Consider the following 20,990-nt stretch of genomic DNA (forward strand, 5'->3'; position numbering starts at 1 on the left):
TGAGGGTCTAGAGGTCCTACATTATTGCAGATTGATGTACCAAAAATATATCTGTCATCTCCTGAAAGCGATTCAGGTAAATGTTGGATGGATTTTCAGTAGGTCAGGGGTGTGCAGGCAATTTTTTAGTGCATGCCAGGAAAGAATGGTAGATTATTAAGCTGTAGCAATTAATTTATATGATGGAGTTCCCAAATACAGTTCCCTTGCTACTTCTAACTAAGGTACCTCTAAATAGTGCAGTAAGAATTGGTTTACTTAGACTGTAATTGTGGGATGGCAATTTTTTTTTACTTGAAGCTTCTGTGCTACTTAACTTTACTGCTTTTTATGTTATAGCCAGAAACAATTGGTGCACTTTTCAATCTTAAAGACCTTTGGTTGGATGGAAACCAATTAGCTGAAATACCTCAGGTAAAAATGACCTCTACTGCTACTGTTTTGAAGATGTTCTTGAAAGAAAACATTTTCATTCATTCCTACAGGGAAGTGCTTTAAAATGGAATATTTTCTCCGTCTACTTTGCCTGGGTTTGGTTTTGGGTGTGTAAGCGGTTTCTCTTGAAAAATTCCTTTGCAAGGGATTGGCCATGATACTGTGTGTTGTCAGAAAATTTCTTTTAAGCATTTTGACAAAGGAATTGTTTCCTAATAGGCACGTTGTTCAGTTTGTAGGATGACACATCCTCTGTTCATAGTTCTTGCCCTAAGATCAGGAAGCCATTAGTTGTCTGAGCTAACCCTCACCTTGTGTATCTGTCTGAATTGCAGTTTTAAAAGTTTTTGAGTATGATTTTTTTTTTTTTTTTTTGTAGTCATCTTCATCCATTTAAGCATGGTGTTTAGAAGAAGTACAATAATGGAACTGCTGCCATAAATAGAAATTTTGATTTATGCAGGCAAATCCCTCATCTGATATCAGTCACAGGATAAGGGAACTTAGCATTTAAAGCTTATAGCGCTCTAAATTCTTATAATATGTGAGATGGTTCCTCTTCCCTCTTTTTCCCTTATAGCCAAGTCAAAACCTGTTTTCTTCTGTTCCTCTTCCAGTTTGCTGTTACTTGCTGCATGGATCTTGTTGTCAACTGTGTGTCTTGTAAATCAGTTACAGTTTAGTGGGCTTAGTTGACTTTGTTTTTGTTGGCTTGGCCTAGTAAGTAGAGATGATCACTCATAAAAGGTGAAGTGTGACTTTAGCAGCCATTTTTATTGAAACTGGCCATTATTGTGTATTTTGTCCAAAGTTGAAAGGATGAACTTATAGGATAGGATAAAGGGTATGTGTTTAATAAAAGATCCTCTTGAGGGGCAGACAGTTCAAAAGTAAAAGGATTGATCTTGTCAATTAGGATCAAGGCCATTGCTGTGTGAAAACTTATATATATATAAAAGTAAAAGGCATTTCTTCCTCAGCCTTTTCTCTGAAAGGTGATTTGGATGACTAAAATGATATCTGTCCTCAGGTGTGTATAGGGATGTCTGTGTGTGTGGGGAATGGGGGCTGCTCTGATAGCTAACAAAGGTATTTCTCTGTCTAATGGTTGGATTGCCATGATAAAAACTTAATTAGTCATTAATAATAGTAGGTGATAGCAGTATAACTTGGCAGTTCAAACATAATTGCTAGAGCAACACCCCCAATTCTTATTTCTGCATTTGTTGTAGTTGGGAGATGTGCAGATATGAAATCCCTAGATGTCATGGCATGTTGCTGTAGCAGCCAAGAGAGACTAATCTTAATTTGCCTAGGGTTGATTGGGAGGGGTAGGCTTTAATTAGGTGGTGGTTGATAATCTGCCATTCTGAAAAAAACAACTCTGCAGTCTACTTGAGGAAAACTCCAGGTTTGGCTGGTGCTTGCCTGGGTATGCTCAGCATAGCTTGCCTGACTACTAAAGCAAGTTTAATATTTAAAATCAGAAAGTGTGACTGAATCACTTGGTTAGTTTATCATATGTAAAGTGTAAATATTTACTTTTTTTCTGCATTTAGAGGTCATACAAAGAATGGCCAGTTAAGAGGTCATGCAGATAATTGTTTTTCTTTGTGGAATTTCATTGTGATGGTACATTTTTCAAAGTGCTTTCTTACGTGTTTGGGCATGACTTAAATTTTTTTCCTTGTATTGCAGGAAGTAGGAAACCTGAAAAACCTGCTTTGTCTGGATGTTTCTGAAAATAAATTGGAATGCCTTCCTGAAGAAATTAGTGGTCTGACTTCTTTAACAGACTTGCTTGTTTCTCAGAATTTACTTCAGGTCTTACCTGATGGCATTGGTGAGTCCAAAGTGAATGCTATCACACAGAACCATTTAACCCACTGTAACTGGAAGTAATTTGGCTTTTTAAAGTCTTTTTGTGCAAGAGATGAGCTTGTCTCATGTTGGTTATTATTCCTTTTGCTGAGTAACAAATGCATAGCTCTATTAATGCTGCATTTTAATTGTCTGCATAATGATTCCTTCATAATCCTCTTTCAGTCTTAACTTGATACCTCCCAACAACATAAATGTTAATATGTCCCTTCAATTCCCATTGTATCCATTTCACCATCAGAACTCTTTAACACTGTAAAATTTTAGCTTGTAATGTGCTGTGGGTCAAGTGATAAGACTGACTGAAAGTATCACTACCAAAAATTCAGAATTTTGAATGGTGATGTGTATTTATCTTCAGCTAGATAATGTGATTAATCCTCTACTGAACCTAGTGGAAGACTCTTTGCCTTGCAGTGCATTAATCCTTGCCTTGAGGATTCAAACTATAACCTTTCTGTGTCTGACCCCTTAGACTGGGTTCAGTAATTGAAGAATGTTTCCTGAAGCATTACCAGTGCCTTTTTTAAGGTGTATGTTTTTTACCCATTCAGTAGTTGTCACAAGTAGATGAACAAGCTTTTTTTTTCCTCTACTCATCAGCTGTTTTTCTGGAAAGTTCCACGTTGTAGGAGTATGCCTTCTCCTTGGGAGGACTTTTGTTTTTTTATAAATCCCCCAAAGTAAAGATGTAGGGGAAAGAGGACTCGTGAATATGGTTTAACACTATGTAACATTCAGAAAAGAGTGGTCAGACCTTCCCCCTTCCTATATATTCTGTATAAGACTAAGAAAAGTTTCTCTAGAAGTTGACTTGTGGGAGTGGTCTGGAAGTTGTGGGTCCTACAGCTGCCTAATATGTGTTTGTCAGGGAGTTGTAGCAGCCCTCTCTGCTGACCTGTGCTGGCCAGTACAGTTGTTGTACATCAGAAATGGAGGTCAATGCCATTTGTTGTACATCAGAAATGGAGCTGTAGCTTCTGAAAGGCAGCAGCCCATGCACCTGGCTGGACAGAGCTTGTTGGCAGAAGAGAACTTTGCTGGTCTCTGTGGCAGCTGCTGGGCATTGCCCTGCTCATCACTGGATCCGTGGTGGGACTGGTGGGTCTGCAGAGCTCTCGAAGCAGGGCTCTCACCAGCAGCAGTGGCTCAGTCAGCTGTGCCTGTGTCCCCTCAGTCCCCAGAGCTCTGATGGAGCTCCAGCTCCCCCAGGCAGCCTGTGCCAGTGCTGCACCACCTCCCACTGAGGAAGCTGCTCTGGGGTCCAGATGGGATCACCCACGCTGTGGTTTGCAGCCATTGCTGCCTCACCTGCCCCTGCAGAGGAAGTTTGGCTCTGTCGTGTCCATAACTGCCCTGCAAGGGGCTCTGGGCAGCTCCCAGACGCCTCCTTGGCTGTCTCTTGATGGGACTCAACAAAGCCAGCTCCTTCAGCCTCAGCTCACTTGTGCTCTGGCTGTTCTGATAGCTTCCTACTGGATCCCCATCACTTGAACAGGGGAGTTGAGGGGGAAAACAGGACATCACATGAAGCTGAGAATGATTTTACAGGCGTGGTTTAATTGCGGGTTGATAGGATACAACAACTTCCATTGATCTGTTGGCTGTAATTCTAATGTGGTCTAGTTGGTGTTTGTTTCTGATGAGAGCTCACTGCTGTTTTCTATTCAGCCTGGTGCTCACCATAAATATCCATGTCCTTTCCAGCAGGGCTCTTGTATAGCTGTTTATTTCACTTCCCAGCCTGTGCTGGTGCACAGGTTTATTCTTTCTGGGTGCAGAGCTCTGCACTTCTCTGTGCTAAACCTCAGGTTTCTCTTTAGGTTGCTATCTTTCTGTGTCAGACATCCCTTCATGATTTAGCATCATCAGTGAATTTGGTACTCCGGACTATTACAGCTGTTTTGGACCACACAGGGATGGCAGTGAGGTATCAGCCCCTAGTGTTGTCTCCTGAATTCTCTATTATGGGCTCTGCCTGAGTCAGCTTTTGCACCAAAGACCATTCTGATACAAAGGAGTAGAACAAATGGAGTTTTCTGCCCTGAAATAGTATTTTGTTCTTCATGAGAAAATGACCTTCAAGAGAAATTTGATTTCTCATCTAAAGAATAAACTTCGGTTTCCTGTCTGACTAATTAGGTTCCCTGTTAGGACAAAGATACCTTGATCCTGTTTGGGTTTGGGCTGTCACTTCAGTGCAAGATAGTCTCACTGTGGCTGATTAGGTGTAGGTGATCTTCTGAACATTCCTTTATTAATAAACATGTATAATTGAGGAACAAACAGATAATTTTCACTTGTTTATAGGCATTTGGGTTGACACATCCTTGGTATTTACATGAGATATCCTTCAGATTGTAACTTTATTGCAGTTTATTATGCTTAAATGTTGACTATGAATATTTATATTGAGTATGAATTCAGTGGTATTAAAACGTACAGAAATAGTGCAAGCACGAAATGAAGTGTGCTTGGGTTATTTTATTTTACCTAAAAAAAATAATTCATTGTTTTAGAAGATTTCTGGAAATTTTGCAGCAGCAGTAAAAATGTACATATTTAAAGGTACACTAGACTAAAAATCCATGTTGTTGTTTCTGTCCAGGAAAATTGCGGAGGCTGTCCATTTTGAAGGTTGATCAGAACAAACTGATCCAGCTAACTGATTCCATTGGAGACTGTGAAAGCCTTACTGAACTAGTTCTCACAGAAAACCAACTGCAGGTATGCATGGTCATGGCTGCTCAAATGGCAGGTGGTAATAAGAGCTGCTGTTAAGTGCTGAATCACTTGGCTCATTAGGTTACTCACCCTTGCTACAGCTAAGCAGTGCATTTTCTTTAAATGCATCTTATTTCTTACCTGTTAAATGAATGTGGAGATCACATTGTGTGTAGTAACAATCCACCCTTCAAATGCTTAAGCAATTACATATTCACTCCTGAGTCTTTCATGACCAGTGAGAGAATTGGAGCATGTGGAGTGCAGGTATCACTTACTGAATTGTGGTTTTGATGGAGGATTTGTGTTGCATTGCATTATTGCCAGTTTTTACTGTGCATTATCTGGATCAGTCTTGGAGGAACTGAATAGAAGCCCTGAGCATTGCAGAACTTGTACTGGTCCTTGCTCTGCTGATCTGGTCTAGACAGGTGTTAAATGTGATGTGTGGTCAAATAAAATAAAATCTCAGAATAATTCCTTCTGTTAGGTGTTTCCTTCCATTATTTTGAAACTTCATGTGACACTGACACTTGGAGAGTAGCTGTCTTTAAATAAACTAGGTTTGAGCATTTCTTAAGCTCAGTTGGTACTTGGTTGACTTAGAAGCTTAAGACTGTTAAGAAGATGCCTCTCCAACAGTCAATTCATAGGACCTGAGTTAGGGGATAGCTAACTAAGAAGCAAATTTGGGAATGTAAAGTTGGATAATATACCTATGTACATGCATTCTGTACACAGTTGTTGTGTGTCTGTTACTGTAGTGCAGAGATAATTAATGAGTGAATTTGTGTTAGAAACTGACATTCCTAGACACTTGCTCTGCAATATAAACCTTTGGATCTTTTTTGGAAAGTCTGGCAGTAATAAGGATTAACTACACTGCAATTTTGAAAGTGGATCAAACGTTAATTAATTTTAAAAGTGAGTTAAGTGGTTTTTCCTGACTCTGTTTATTTATGAATTGTTTGTATATTATTTTGTTTTTGTTGCCACAGTCATTGCCGAAGAGCATTGGAAAGCTAAAGAAGCTGAACAATTTGAATGCTGATAGAAACAAATTAACATCCTTGCCCAAAGAGGTAAGTTTTGTGCATATGACATTGTAGAAACAGAGAACTCTTGATTTCAAATGCCTATGAGAAGTAGCAGGCAACTTTGGTCCAGTGGGTATTCTTTGCAAACTGATCACAACCAGAAACTTGTCCACTAGATCTGAACCGTAGTGATTTGGTGGCTTGAAAGTCCAAAATGTCTTTGCAGTTGAACAGAAAGGCTTGGATCTAATTATCTTGTAACTAACTTGGGTCTAATTAGCTTTTAACTGGTAATTCCCAGTGTGGATGTTAGGTCCTGCACTATTTGAAGACTTGGAGTTCTGGTAGGGTGAATGCAACACCAAAATGTCTCTTCTGCATGTAGTATGAAACTACTGTCACACTCTTCCTTACCTCACTTCTGTGACCAATATCAAAGGGAAGGTTTCATACTCTGAAAAGTGGCTCAGTGACTGTCTTGACAGTCTTTTTGGTGTTGGAGATCTCTGTACTACTTCTGCCCTTAAACATAAGGACGTGATGTGACCCAAGATACTTCATATTTTACAACTATGAGCACTAGGACTTCTTGTCTGTTGTAACAGTATGTGGAATGAAATGAGGCTAGAGTTTGTGTTGTGAAACTAAATATAATGAAGGGTTTACTAGTTTAGTTCAGCAGTAAATTGTGGAAAGAATCTGGGAAAGCAGCATCCTGTGATAGGAGCATGGAGCTGTGTGTTGGTTCTGTTTGTACTATTTTTTCTCTGTGATTTTTTTCCAAGTAATTCTCCCTCTTAATTTTCCTATCTAACATGTGGCTCTGAGCTTTTGTTCTCCACTTTCAGTCACTTAAGGAGAAGGAAGGTTATGTACTCAGGTGACAGCCAGTGGATGGAAATTGAGAGGAGTATCAGCTGTGGCTCACTTCCTTGCGGACAGCTAAAGAAGGAGGTGTGAGGAGGAAGTGAAGTGGCAAGGAGATGGGTGAGAGCTGATTGTCTGAAGAAAAGGGATCAAGCAGGGGTAGAGGATGCTGCTGTGGCACTGGCAGCAACAATTCCAGTGCCCTGGGTCTGAGCCACCACAGGCCAGTCACCTAATTGAGGGAAGGTGAGGGGTGAGACGTGAGTACTGCAGCTTTTCTTGCAGAACAGTGTCTTCCCTGCTGTGGTGCTTCTGGTTTTGAACAAAGAATTGTGACAGGGCTTACCCAGACAGGTTGTATGATGGCTAGCAAGAGACAGGACCCTGGGAAGACTACTAGGATTGGTATGTGATAGCAGTTTTCATCTTAAAATAGGCTGAGTTGGAAGGAACCCATCAGGAGTCCACCTCCTGGCCCTGCACATGGCACCCCAAGAGTCATCCTATGTGCCTGAGAGCATTGTCCAAATACTTCCTGAACTCTGTCAGGCTGTGCTGTGGCCACTGCCCTGGGGAGCTGTTCCAGTGCCCAACCACCCTGGGTGAAGAACCTTCCTGTAATACCCAGCCTACACCTCCCTTGGCACAACTTCAGGACATTACCTCCATTGCTGTCACTTTTCACCACAGAGAAGAGATCAGTGCCTGCCCCTCCTCTTCCTCCATGTGGAAGCTGTAACTGCAGTGAGGTCTCCCCTCAGTCTTCTCCTCTCCAGGCTGAACAGACCCAGTGACCTCAGTCGCTCCTCACACAGATTCTCCTAAAGCCCTTCACCATCTTTGTTGCCCTCTTTTGGATGCTCTCTAATAGCTTAATATCTTTCTGATCTTTTGTTCATTCAGCAGAAGACTTTCTTTGCTAAAATACCTGTACTTGAGACTTGTGCAATTTTATGTCCACTCCACCTTTGAGCACAATTGTTCTGAGTTTTGCATGGAAAGTTTTACTGGTACAGTTTATTTCCAGATTGGCCATTAATAGCTTGTGTTGTGTATAAGTACTTTTCTCAGTTAATGGAATATATAGTATTGGAGGTGCTGCATAAGGGCAGTCAGTGTGGCTTGGAAGGAGCAGGGACAGGAGCAGGCAAGAGGAGAGGGCTCAGCTGCAGAAGCAGGTGAAGCAGGATGAACATGGAGTGTGTCTGTTTGGGGGTAAAGTGGGGTCAGGAGCTCAGTGCAGAACAGTAGAGGCATTAATACTGAGCAAGATACTGAAGGCTTGGAGCCAGCAATGTTTTTCAGAGGGAGAGTGTGTTGCTCAGTTGGTGAAGGAGCTGGGAGATATCCAAGGGTGAAGTGAAAGATGAGAAAGTGTCTAGAGAACATCAGTGCACATGAGAGAGGGAGGGGGACACCTGCACAGAAGTGGAATGAAGATAGGGATGAGCCTGTGTTTGGAGAAGGTGAGTAATGAGGAAATGGAAGGTAGTGTCTGGAATCAGGTGAGCTTTGGGGTGTTGTGGAAGTCCAGGAAATAAAAATGAGATAGGGTGGTTCCCAAGGGAGCTTGGCAGGGAAACAGAGGAAACAGAGCTCTTTGGCTCCCTATCAATGATTTTGAAATAGAATTTTTGTATTTCCTTTAAAGGTGTCCACACAAATATGTCTGTCTCATTAGAACAAATGCCTTGAAATTACATGTAAAGATTTTATGCTTTGCTCTGCCAATATTTAATTTTTTATTATTTAATTTTAAAGGAAGTCAGCCCTTCTCTAACTGCAGGGTCACCTCACTCTTGATCAGTGCATTTGAATTCCAAGCTGGTAATGTTAAACATAGAAAGAATAAACAACTCAAGCTCAAGGCTCTGACAGAAGTAGTTTTAAACACCCTGCCTGCTCTGTGTTGCTTAAGATGTTTCCTGAGACAGTAAGGCCAAGACTGGAGTCCCAGACCTCTGCACATTAAAATTAGTACTTGTACAAAATCAATACTTGTGAGTCCCAACTCACAGAAGCAGAGTTGGATGCAGAAGTAGAGTATACACTGGAGATATTTTTCCCAGTATCTTTTCCTTTATGTGTTTTTCTTACCTCTTCTATTCTTTCTCTGCCTTACAAAGTGCTAGAGCAGCTGTGCATGTGTGGTCTTCATCCCAATAAAAACTGGATGTGGGAGAGGCTGTTACTGGTTTCTGTTGGAGAGGGGTAGAGACAGAGTTTGTAATGTGTGTAGAAAAAAGTGGAATTCAGCTGTAGAGAAGAGTACATCTACCCAATATTGTATCTGCTTGGTGTTGCCAGAATTAGTCCTGTAGCAAAGACCACTCTTATAGGTAGGATGGTGAAAATTATGTGCCTGGTGATACAATCTCTGAGTTTTAGTTTTTCTGTGGTGGGGTGTGTTTTTTGGGGGGGAAGGGGATAGAAGGATGTTGATTTGATTTTGTTTTATTAACAGTTTAAGAGAATTTGGTTTTGAGTCAGTGTATTTAACCACTACATTGCAAGATGGCTTCAAGGCACACTTGTAAAACCATTCTTTATCTTTTGGTGTAAAATGTCTTGACTTGGGATTATTGAGAAGTTTGTATGCAAATATACCTTCAAAGTTTCCTGGTTCAAAGGTTCTTCTGTATTGTATGGTGATAAAGGTAAAACCTGGAAGAACTGAATGTGTGACCAAGGCTTGAGTCACTGATAGATTTCATCTGCAGCATCTTGTTCTGCAGCTCAGTGCCTCTCTGACTGAAGTGGTAAAACAGACTTCAGCAAGAACTGAGAATGTCTAAACCTGTTCATAGTTAGAAATGTTTTTCCCCTTAAACTTGAAAGACCTGTTTGGTGACTCTTTGGTGTTGAAATCCCACCCTGGCACAGGAATGCTGATGAAACTAGTGTGTTGATTTTGGCGCTTGCATAAATAACCTCCTTGGAATGTTTTCCAGTTTATAGCTTTTGTTAATGAGTCTTTACACCCAGCAGAGATCTGGTAATGTGTCCTTCCTGGCTCTGAGGTATATTGTGAGAATTATTACTCCATTAGGTAGAACTACAGGGGATTTTTTGGCAATAACTGTGCTTTTAAAATTTTTTTAAAATAATAGAGACCACTTTGTTTTTTCTGATTTTAACTTTTGATGTCCTGTCTCTTTCTTCATTTGTGTAGAAGTATGTGTGTCTCAGAGGTAAAAAGAAAAAGGGTACTAAGCAAAAGTGCAGGAAAACTTAAACTTGTGTTGAGTCAGAGGGCTGAGAAGCTGTCTTGGTGAGCTCCTCTCCTACCATTCACCAGTGGTGCAGGAGGTGTTGAAGTGAGTTTGCTGAAGATTTTCGTAGCAATTTTAAAGTTAATAATAAAAAGAGAATAATAGTTAATAATTATGAATCGGACAGTTCTTTCCACCCCTAAATGTATTCTTTGCTTGCAGTTAAAGAATTAGCATACTTTATGTGGAGCCAAGGAAAATTCTGACTTTATTTTCTTTGAACCCAAACAAAATGTTGGATATGGCATGCTGTAAAAGATTTTGCAACACAAGAGGAACTGTGTTTAAATTACCACTATATTTATCAGGCTTGTATAAGTCTGTGAGAGATTTTGGTGCTGACAGCTGTTTTGAGAGTTGAATAGAAGAGATGTGTCACTGGACTTTTAGCTATTCACATGACAACTGAAAAGTGATCATTACAGTATTTGTCATAATGTATTTTTTTTGCATTGCTTATAGCTGTGTGGAAGATGCTAACTGGTGAAGGACAGCAGAATTGATTCAGAGCTTTTGAGTAGTAAACGGATGTACTTTAGAGTCATTAGAAACACCAGCATTCTTGTAAGGCTTGCAGTTTGTGGAAGACTGTCTAAGATGTCTAGTACTGGATGTATGAATGGAAAAAAGCAGGAGGGTGAAATGCTAAATGCTGGTCATGATGAGAAAATGGGAGGAGTTTTAGCAGCTGAGCTGACGTCCTGTGTTTGTCCAAGCCTTACTGTTCCTCCAGAATGAGGAAGCTGTTAGAAAGATGAGCCTCAGACTGAGACAGAAGAAAAGTGCAATAAGATCATCCATTAAAGGGTTTAAAGGGTTGAAGTTTTGTGTGGAATCCAGAGGTCTCCTAGTGACAATCATCCTCTCAATCAAGCCCACCTGAATGCAAATATGCAGTTTTGTTCCATCTTCATAGTACCAATGATCTTAAAACTAGCACTTCATAGTAATGACCATTTACTGCCTGACTGACCTGTGGGCTTTGTTTTTGTGGTTTTCCTTTATCTAGGCTCACTGTTCTTTGGAGTTGGTGTGATGTGACAAGCCAATAACCCTTAAACTAAAGTTGCTAAAATGAACTAAGTCTCAGGAGTACGACTTAGGCATGCACAACTCATGTGAGATGTTTTCTTGATGTCCTGCTCACTACAGAAGAGTGTGAGGACTTCTTTAAGCCTCCAGTCCTTGGAACAGTTACTCATGTGCCTAGAACTAAGCACATGCTTGTCCCCATTAAGTGAAGTCTGTGCTGGAAATGCAGTGTGTGCTCAACTGGTGAATGGGCTTGTGGCCTCAGCTGTGTCCTTGGTGCAGATGTGGTGGTCTGGCACAGTTTGTTGTGAGCATGTGACCCTTGGAAAGCTGATGGCTCTGCCTCAGTTAGCCACTCTGAGCCAAACCAGTGATGTTCTGGTCCCGTGTGACTTCATGGTGGCCCCATGGCGTTTTCCTTTCCGCATGCCGTGTAGTGTGTGCACTTTGCCTCCGTGGTATGGCTTCGTGTTTAGGTTTTCAGACATTGGACCTGGTGTCTTTCTGTACTGCTGGATGGGTGCCATCTTTGTTTGAAATGACAAAGATTTTAGTTGATTTTTAACTGTCAGCTTGCCTTTTTTTCCTTTGTGGTATCTCATTCAATGCTGCCTGTTAAATGCTGTCTGCATTTTCTAAAAACAGTTCAATTAAAAGAATTCAGTGTCTTTTTTATCTACCCTACTACCCTATTAAAATAAAAGGTCTTCACTACCTTTGAATGAAACAAAACCTTTGAACAGCAGCCTGTTGACTGATAGAAAGCAAAGTTAAATTAACTTTGTTTAAATGATTTAGGAGTTACAACCCTCTTTGGCAGTAGAAGAATGTATGCTCTGTCTCCATTTGTTGGCATGCTCTTGTCCAGTATGGATAAAGAAAAATAAATTGAACATCTCTTGTATTTTCTTAATTGTTAGCCGCTTGGAAAATTATGGGTCAGGTAAATTGATAACCCTGTAAGTATTCTTCAGTCCATGGTTCTCCTATTCCTTTCATTAAGCTGCTTTAAATGCATGATGACTCAGGCTGTCCCAATTCCACTGCTGCATTTTTCCATTGTCAAAATTACAGAAATTTTGGTCTCATCAGGGCTGCATGGCTTTACTTTGTTTGTTTGGCTAACCTGTTTGGATCTCCATGCTCCAAGACTGAGTAACACAAACTTCATTCATGGAAAGGGACACTTTGTGTACACTGAGGGCATCACTTGCCAGCTCATTAACATTCCCTAATTGTATTTCTTGCTTTTCACGGCTCCTCATGTTAGCAACACCAATTAGACACTTAGTGTGTATATATTGTTTTAAATATCACACTGTGTTCTGTGAACGTGTGAAGGCACATTATTTAAGAATTTATACATGCTTTAAAGTGAATAGTGGAATTCTTGAACCAAGAAATGTTTGCTTACTATTTGAGTGCTGGTTTCTAAGGGCTTTGATTCACAAGCTAAAATGGCTTGCAAGGTTCATGCTTCTGTTGTGCACACAGGGCTGGGAAAACTGATAATCTTGTGAAATAGTTGCATCTTAAAAGTGCAGTGATTTAAGGGAAATAGCACAGATTTTGTTTTGTTAAGAATGTAGCACTTGAACTTTCTGCTGTAAATAGCTTGTGAATCAGAAGCCTTGAGCAGCCGATTGCTGTTTTCTTCTGTTAAAAAGCATTTATGATACAAAGGAAGGTGAGTGGAATGTAAATGCTCCATTTGTTTTATTTTGTGAGTCACAGTTGCATCCTTTAAAAGTGGCTTTTTCCTTAGTAAATAGTGTATGTTAAATCAACACTATTTTTCCTTTGACTAGTTAAAATATTTTGTGCTGTTTGTCTTTAATCTCAGTCTTGGGTTTGGACTGAATTGTGGGTTTTGCAAAGACACAACTGACAGTTAACAAGAACACAATAATTTCATCTTAGTTTTGGGGACTCCTGGCCAAGGCATAGTTGCATATTGGCTATAGTGTGAGAGGAGAACCTTCTTAGATGTATGTCACTATAGATGTCCTCTCATTTTTGAACTGAGATTTTCCACTGTGTTTAGTTTGGACTCTAACTCTATAATTACATTCTAAGTCAGCTTAACTTGAAAGCTTGAAATGGCATTGGGATATTTTGCTATTACTTGGAGTAAGAAAGGAAAAATCTTTTTTCCCCTTCTTCTGGTGAGTTTTGGAACTGGCAAACAAACAACAATGCTCTTTGAAACTGTATGATAGGCAAACAAAGGTAAGTTTCCTTTGTTAATATGAACAGAGAGTTACTTGAAGCAGCTTTTGAGTTGCTACAGCTAATAATCTTCCTGTTTATAGAAGTTCCCTCTCAAACATAAAGTTGGAATGAGTTTTTTTAAATCAGTTGTGGGGAGTTTGTCTTTCTGAAAGCAGCTACCTTTGGTGCAAGATGTAGATTTTTAAAGGTAAAACTGAAAAATGCTGTCTTTGCACTCAAAGAATGCAAATGGTTATATTTGGATAAATTGATAGAGACAGAAGATATTAGATTAAAAAGGCCAGTTCATGTGGGAATTGTGTTGAAATGAGGTGCTTCTAATGAATCAGGGCATCAAAGATTTTACTCAGTGTTCTGCTTCTAGTGAGCTCTTCATTAATCTTTGTGGACTCAACAAATTTTGGGAGTTGGTTGGTATATTTAGCATTTTGCCTTGCTTCAAGGCCCATTGCACTTGCTTGGATAAAAAGTTGCCATGAGGAAAGAATGAATTCATATGTAAAACCTAGAGCTAGAAAACGTTAAGTGTATGGTTGTTTGTGAATGTTGGGCACAGAATAGCTTCTGTGTGGTTACTGGTTTCTTCTGGGTGTGGATGGCTCTGAAAGGTAGCTAGAATGTGACCTATATGTCAAGTTATCCATTATTTGCAGATACAGATGTTCAAGACAGTGCTCCTACAGACTTGCTTTAGGTCAGACTTCTCAGAAGCTGACACTTGGTTGCAGTCTGTACCTCTGGGGCAGTGTCTGGCAGGCATTGTAACTTGAATGTGCTGTGACACACTCCGTGACCCGAACTGCATGCCTTTGTTACACTGTGGTACTGCAACAAAACCAGACTTGCTTTTTTTTTTTCCCCCCTCTTCTCAAATGTAGGTTGGGGGCTGCTGCAGTCTTAACGTCTTTTCTGTACGTGACAACAGATTATCTCGAATCCCCTCTGAAATTTCACAGGCCACTGAACTTCATGTCCTGGATGTTGCTGGAAACAGGCAAGAGATTTTTGTATTTTCATGTTCTTTTGCTGTATTTACTTAATTCTTTCTGATAGCAAAAGATATTATGCCTAAGAAGAGAGTAATAAAAAACCAGTTATGACATTCATGTCAGTGTTACTGTTGAAATTGTCAAAGTAGTCTTCCCCCTGGGCCAAAAGTAGCATAAATTGTGTGTTGTCATGAGTGTGATTTTTGGATTACTTTGACCCTGAGGAAGAAATTGGATTTTTAAAAAAACCCTCTGGATTCATATATTTCTGTATTAAAACGGGGAATCTAGGCATGGATAGAGCTGCAGGTGGAACTACCAAGCTGTAATGTCAAGTGTCACCAATATTGAGTGTTGTATCTTCATGATACAGTGTGAGTAACAAGGAAGGCCACTTTGACCTTGCAGCTTCTCACAAATCTTCAAACATCAACACACAAAAATGAGTGGATTAAAGCATAAACCAGCAAATTAGTTCAGCTTCTTAGTAGGAAGTTAAATAAAAAAGCAACTCCAAAACAGAAGAAAAGGTAATGGTATCTCATCTGTGCAGTATAATTGTCTCACAGGCCCTTACGTATTTCTGTTCTAGCCACTGTTCACATGTAAAGCTCCTGATGGGAAGCAGCTCTCTGCCTTCCAGGGCACTTTACTGCAGTAGAGAAAGCTCAGCATAGCTTTACCTGGTTTTCAGCTTCAGAGCATTATAAAGTTATAATAAAGTTAAGCTGCACGTTTGTTGTGTTTTTTTTTTTTATTTTTGGTTTTTTTTTTTTAAAGAATGGAGTAGTTGGAATTGATGACTACTGCAATGCCTTCTACTACAGGCATTAATTTCAATCCTGTTTGTTCCAACTCAATGATGTATACTTGAGTTGACTTCGTGACCATCTATTAAGACTCTCAGGCACTGCCCTGACTTTTTTACTTTCCTGTTTTGAACTAGGCTGACGTATCTTCCCATTTCACTGACTACGTTAAGGCTGAAGGCTTTGTGGCTGTCTGATAACCAGTCCCAACCTCTGCTGACATTTCAGACTGACACAGACCCTGAAACAGGAGAAAAGATTTTAACATGTGTATTACTTCCTCAGATGCCTTCTGAGTCTGGTTGCCAAGGTGAGTGCCTAGAGCCAGCTTTTCATTATGTTCAGAATTATTACTTCTTTGTTTACTGAGTTGTCCCATAAAGGTTTGTAAAATATGCATAAGCTCTAGTGAGCAAAGTAGCAAAGTTCTGGTTGAATGTTCAATATTAAACCTTTTTTTTCTATTATCCTGTTAGTCTTCAGGAGACTTCAAAAATTGGCACTGAGTGTTATTGAAAATACAATGACAGCTACAATAAATAAAATACAGATCTGGAAGAAAAAGCATTACTCATATCACTGTTTTGAGGCTTGCCAAGTGGGCCCAGTAGTGGTGTCCATATTTGTGTACATTGATTATACATCTTATATACATATATATATGGAAAAATGGTGGCTTTCCATCTTCAATTTCTTTACCAGCAAAATAAATTGCATAGCAAATAGTAAACAGTGGACTTTTTACTTTTTAGCAAGCTAATTTTCTTTCAAGCAGAGGTGCCATACAGTAGCTTTATTATATTCATTAACAAGTGTAGAATTGCAGTATAAGTTGCTTTTACCTCCTGTGATGAAACTTACCTCTGGGCCAGGTGGAACCATTAACTCTTTTGTTGGCTGTGTTGCTGCTCCAGTAACTTCTGAATGTTTTTCTCCTCAAGCTTTTAGAGCTGTATGTGAACACTCAAGGGGATTCATCTGAGCTAGTATTTAAATTTCTTTTGTAATGACTGGAGAGTGATTTATCCCATCCAAGAATGGACTTGTAAAAGAAAATCATGTGGATTCTTCTCCACTGAGTACAAAGGGGCCTGAGGAGAAAAATTCTGCTGTGGGTATCTGTATTGTAGGTGGCTAGGCTTAATTCCAGTGTTTCAATCATATATGGCTGGAGCAAATAGAAACCATTAAAACAGGGGTAGTGTAGAAAAGTCTCTGTTTTCAGCTCCTGGATTTGAAGACTAGTTAAGAATTAAAATAGATGTATGAATTAACCCCATTGGAATTAGAGGGGATTAAGCTAGTTCAAGAAGAGTAACAGAGGTTGACTTGACTTTCTTTAAAGACGTCACTACTAGAAATTAGATTTCCTCTTCTCCTGATGAATCTCATGGCTTCAAGGGTAGAAAGCATGGAATTTAGATTGTTGGATGTATTTGCCTAGCAATACTGAAAGGATGAGGTTAGTAAAAGCAATGATCCTATGTTATGGAATGCTGTTTAGGGAACTGGCTAATGTCAGCTGGCAGCCATGTTCCACAAGAAAAGCATTATAGTGGCAAGTATATTAAATTATATGGCCAATACTCCAAAACTCTGAAACAGTCCAAGTACAGAAATTCCTAATTTATACAGAAACCATTAAGTGTATGTACTTGATAACAGAAAACTGATGCAAGTTCTGTTTTCTTCCAAAACCAGTAGAAATAGCCACTTGTAAGTATTGGATGAGTGATTGTGCAGATGTTGCAATTATGAACAATAAAGCATGTTGATTGTGTGACTTCACATGCATGTTGCTGTGAATCTTGAGTTACATTTTCCTGTTCTAATAGATAACCTACCACGATGTGGTGCATTGGAGAGTTTGGTGAATGAGATGTCAGATGAAACGTGGAATGAGCGGGCGGTGAACAGAGTCAGTGCAATTCGCTTCTTAGAAGATGAAAAAGATGAAGAGGAAAATGAAATGGTATGTTTTCCAAGCCTTTGGATACCTCCAGATACTGTGAAATTAATGCAGAAGTATAAAAAGTCTGTGAGCACTCTTGCTGTAAATATTTCAGCTTGGACTGCATGCTTTGTGTGTACCTTTGCAAAAGAAACTGTTCATGTTGGCTGCTGAAACTTTTTATGTTGACTTTGAATGCCTTTGTTTTTTCTGCTTTGAATATAACTTTCATATTCTGATGCAGCATAGTCTTCTGCTTTGCTTTGTTTTCATCTGTCTGCTCATGATGTTTTGTTTCCAGAAAGAAGATAGGATCTTTCTCTGCATCTGTGAAGCTTTACTGTTTGAAAGTATATAGGGTCTAATTTAGGATTCCAGCACTCTGGCATGTGTCTCCATTAAGTTTGCTATTGTTTGTCTCTCTAATTTCTATTTCTAGTCTCTTTTGTGCTCTCTCTCATTCTTTTTTTCTTTTTTTTTTTTTTTAAACTCCACCATTTGCATTGAACCAACCATAGTATCCATGAACAGCAGGAATGTTGCTCATTAGTTTCCCACTTAAACAAAGGATGTGGGAACATCTGTCACTGTACTTATAAGACCTCTCCATTAAGTTGGGCTCTGCATATCCTGAAGATCAAAACACAACACGATCTGTAGTTTTACTAGCTTTTATTAACAATTAAAACTCCTTGTAAAGATTAACACTGCTTCAGTCACATTTTCAGTGTGCTCTGATGCTCTGAAATGTTGCTGGTGGTCCTCATTAGATCTCAGCTTGAGATCCTTCAGGGCACTGTCTGGATTGTTTTAGTTTTAAAAGTGACTACAAAACCTCTTAGTTTAGTTTGGAAATGAGCAAGTAGTAAGGTAGTAAAGGTAGTTGCTTACTCCAAAGCAGCAGAAACAAAGTGTCTCTTAGCAGGCTTGGTTCACTGACTGATAGGGAGTTCAGAATGATGCTGCTTACCAGCTCTGCCAACCTGAGAATGTCCATAGAGTAGTGAGGGCTCAGCTGTTGAGGATAAGTGCTTGATTTGCCTGATTTGAAGCAAGAACCTTCCTATTAGAGAAGTTAATGATCTTACTGAGGAGAACAAAGGGCAGATTTCCAAAGCAGTCTTGACCAAAGCACCCATGTGGGTCATCAGTTCTGCTGTTCTCTGTACAGCTTACATGCATGCCACTAAAAAGTAATTGCATGTATACATGTATTATACCTATATTGTATTTGTGGTGTTCTGTTGTCTCCAGTCTGGGTGCTAACTGGAGTTTTTGTGAATCTTGTTTTCCTTGTAAAGGTTTCAGCACAATGATATACATTCTTCTGTCTAAGGTGGGAGAGAAATGCTCCCTCTCAAGCTGCTTGTTCTCAATTAACTAGAGAACTAGACTGTGTGGTGGGGCTGAAAGGCAAATGGAGCTCCACACAAGCACTGTTTAAAACGGTAAAGAGATCTTGTGGGATTCTTTCAAAATCAGATGAATGCTGTAAGTGTGATCTTAAATCACTTGTATGGTTTTGGGGAGAAAAAAGTCCCCAAGTATAGTTATGAAAGAAATCTCCACTTCATAACTTTTAATTGTACTTCACATAAATGGCTTTCAGATTAGTATTCCAAAAGAGGACAAAATTTGCTCTTAGAGACTTCTTAAAACCTCTTTCCCTGTCTTCATACACAAGTAGCTTTTAAAGTAATGCTCAGCACAGAGCATTGTAGTTTGAAAAGGAAAAGGGGGGAAAAAAGGAAAAAAATTCATACTTACTATTTGGTATGTGAATGCTGAAGCCTTTTAAGTGTGTGTTGTTTTTGCAGAGAGACAAAGGCAAAACCACTTATTGCACTGTTTATTTTTAGAGAACACTTCTAAGGCGAGCCACTCCACACCCTGGAGAATTAAAGAACATGAAAAAGACAGTGGAGAATTTACGGAATGATATGAATGCTGCTAAAGGACTGGATTCAAACAAAAACGAGGTCAATAATGCCATTGACAGAGTGACCACTTCTGTGTAGAGTTCCATCTCCAGGTTTTACCTCCTGTGTCTTCCCCTGCTGTTGAAATGTTCCTGTCGTCTCCTGGGACCTCACTGAGCCCCTTTTTGTTTTTAACCAGAACCTGATTCATCGTCTCCATACACACGAAAAGTGCAGCCTGCTGGAAGAAAGTGCCTTATTTCATCCAGGCAGTAAACCAATAATTTCCAAATCAATATTGTAATTTTAATAGTCCTAGGCTTTTTTAAGTTTAATACACTACTGTATGCAGAATACAATATTTTTGTCTTAATCACAGGGGAAATAATGCTTTTCTTTTCCAGAGTGCTGGGATATCTTCTTCCCAGTGGCTGGATGTGCTGGCGAGAAATATAGTTTTGTGAGAAATTGATACACTTTTTTATTTTTTTTGGCAGCTCAGATGGTGTAAATTTTAAATTTTTGTATAGGACTTTCATAACAAGATGATGTATTTCATTTTTAAGAGAAAATTTATCTTGAGCGGTACATATTTTAGTATTTGTGGAAGAGAACAAGTTTCATGGACAACTGTATTCATTTGTTTGTACCACCCATTGTGCCTTATTGTGTTTGGTATGTCATATTAGTCTTAAATATAGCAATTCTTGAGGAAAGTGAGTAGATTTGGTCTCCTGCTTTAGATATGTTTTTCTTTTTGGACAATAATTTGTCGGGAATTTTACAGCACAGAACTTATGTTTATATTATGGGATCTTAGGATGTGAAGCAGAAATGTTAGTTTTGTTGTAAACAGAATTAAGATGAAATGACCAAACTGCTATTGTTTATTACATAATGCACTCACACTTTACCTTAGTTGTAATGAAACATCTTGGTTTGGATGCCTTGTTGCATTGCAGTCACTAGAAGTTCATGCTTCCATTGTTTTTTTTTAAATGTGCCATCTGTAAAATAACTTGAAAAACAGCATGGTAGACTTTCAGAAGCACAGTATGAAATTAGTTTTATGTATTACACAAGAAAGCATGATTCTTTAAAGTGCTTTGGTGGTTTTATAAAAATTTATAAAACCATAATAAAAACATCTTTAAAAGCTTCAGTAGATGTGATGTATCATTAAAACAGCAATTAAAGTATCTCTGCATTAATGCTGTCATTGTAACTGTGTTGCACTTCTATTGCCCAATGCTGATTTCAAGGTCTCACTAAATCTGTGAGTTTTGATTTGTTTATAAAGGTAAGTATTAACTGAGTTTAATTCAGTAAATAACAATTTTGTAAAAGCCTGATAAAGACTGATGTTGATGTCTCTGGGTTCTGTTCATTTCTCTTCCCCAAGATTCCTCATTTAAGCTTCAAGACATGGTTTTGCAGGAGGATGCTGGAGGTTTGTAGGTGTTAGGTCAGTTCAGTGGTAGTGCAGTTTTATTCTTCTCAAGGGAGAGTTCTCCTGGTTATTCTTGGTAAGCTGCTGTTAAAATAAAACCAAAAATTAAATCAGGTTTTGGTACAGCTGACTCCAGCCTTGGGTAGAATTTTCTTTTTAAAGTACTTACTGGAATCGACACAACAGAAGTTTAAAAGTGTAGTAAAGCCTATACCCAAGAAAGCAGCAACAAACCCATTTGAGATGAAAGGAAGTTCCTAAAAAAGAGAGTTCCTAAAAAAGCTAAAGGCAGCAAGACTCTGTGATGCCAGTTTCTCATTGGGAGGCTGTGGCTTGTTTTGTTTTTAGCATCTGCTCCATCAGCAAGATGAATGTGTAAAGCCATGCCTGAC

The 20,990-nt window shown here is 39.2% G+C and overlaps 1 protein-coding gene across 1 annotated transcript in view; it reads left to right on the forward strand.

Annotated features, from left to right (window-relative positions):
* LRRC1 (leucine rich repeat containing 1) overlaps positions 1 to 20,359 on the forward strand; it is a 69,208-nt gene extending 48,849 nt beyond the window's left edge. The window contains exons 7-14 of the mRNA XM_059469138.1: positions 340 to 414; positions 2,134 to 2,278; positions 4,925 to 5,043; positions 6,039 to 6,122; positions 14,359 to 14,474; positions 15,416 to 15,588; positions 17,114 to 17,250; positions 19,089 to 20,359. Of these exons, the coding sequence (XP_059325121.1) occupies positions 340 to 414; positions 2,134 to 2,278; positions 4,925 to 5,043; positions 6,039 to 6,122; positions 14,359 to 14,474; positions 15,416 to 15,588; positions 17,114 to 17,250; positions 19,089 to 19,247 (1,008 nt within the window). The 3' untranslated portion in view covers positions 19,248 to 20,359. The remainder of the gene's footprint in view (positions 1 to 339; positions 415 to 2,133; positions 2,279 to 4,924; positions 5,044 to 6,038; positions 6,123 to 14,358; positions 14,475 to 15,415; positions 15,589 to 17,113; positions 17,251 to 19,088) is intronic.
* Positions 20,360 to 20,990: the final 631 nt, after the last annotated feature.

Source organism: Ammospiza nelsoni, chromosome 3 (genome assembly GCF_027579445.1).
Source record: "Ammospiza nelsoni isolate bAmmNel1 chromosome 3, bAmmNel1.pri, whole genome shotgun sequence".
Lineage (NCBI taxonomy): Eukaryota > Metazoa > Chordata > Aves > Passeriformes > Passerellidae > Ammospiza > Ammospiza nelsoni.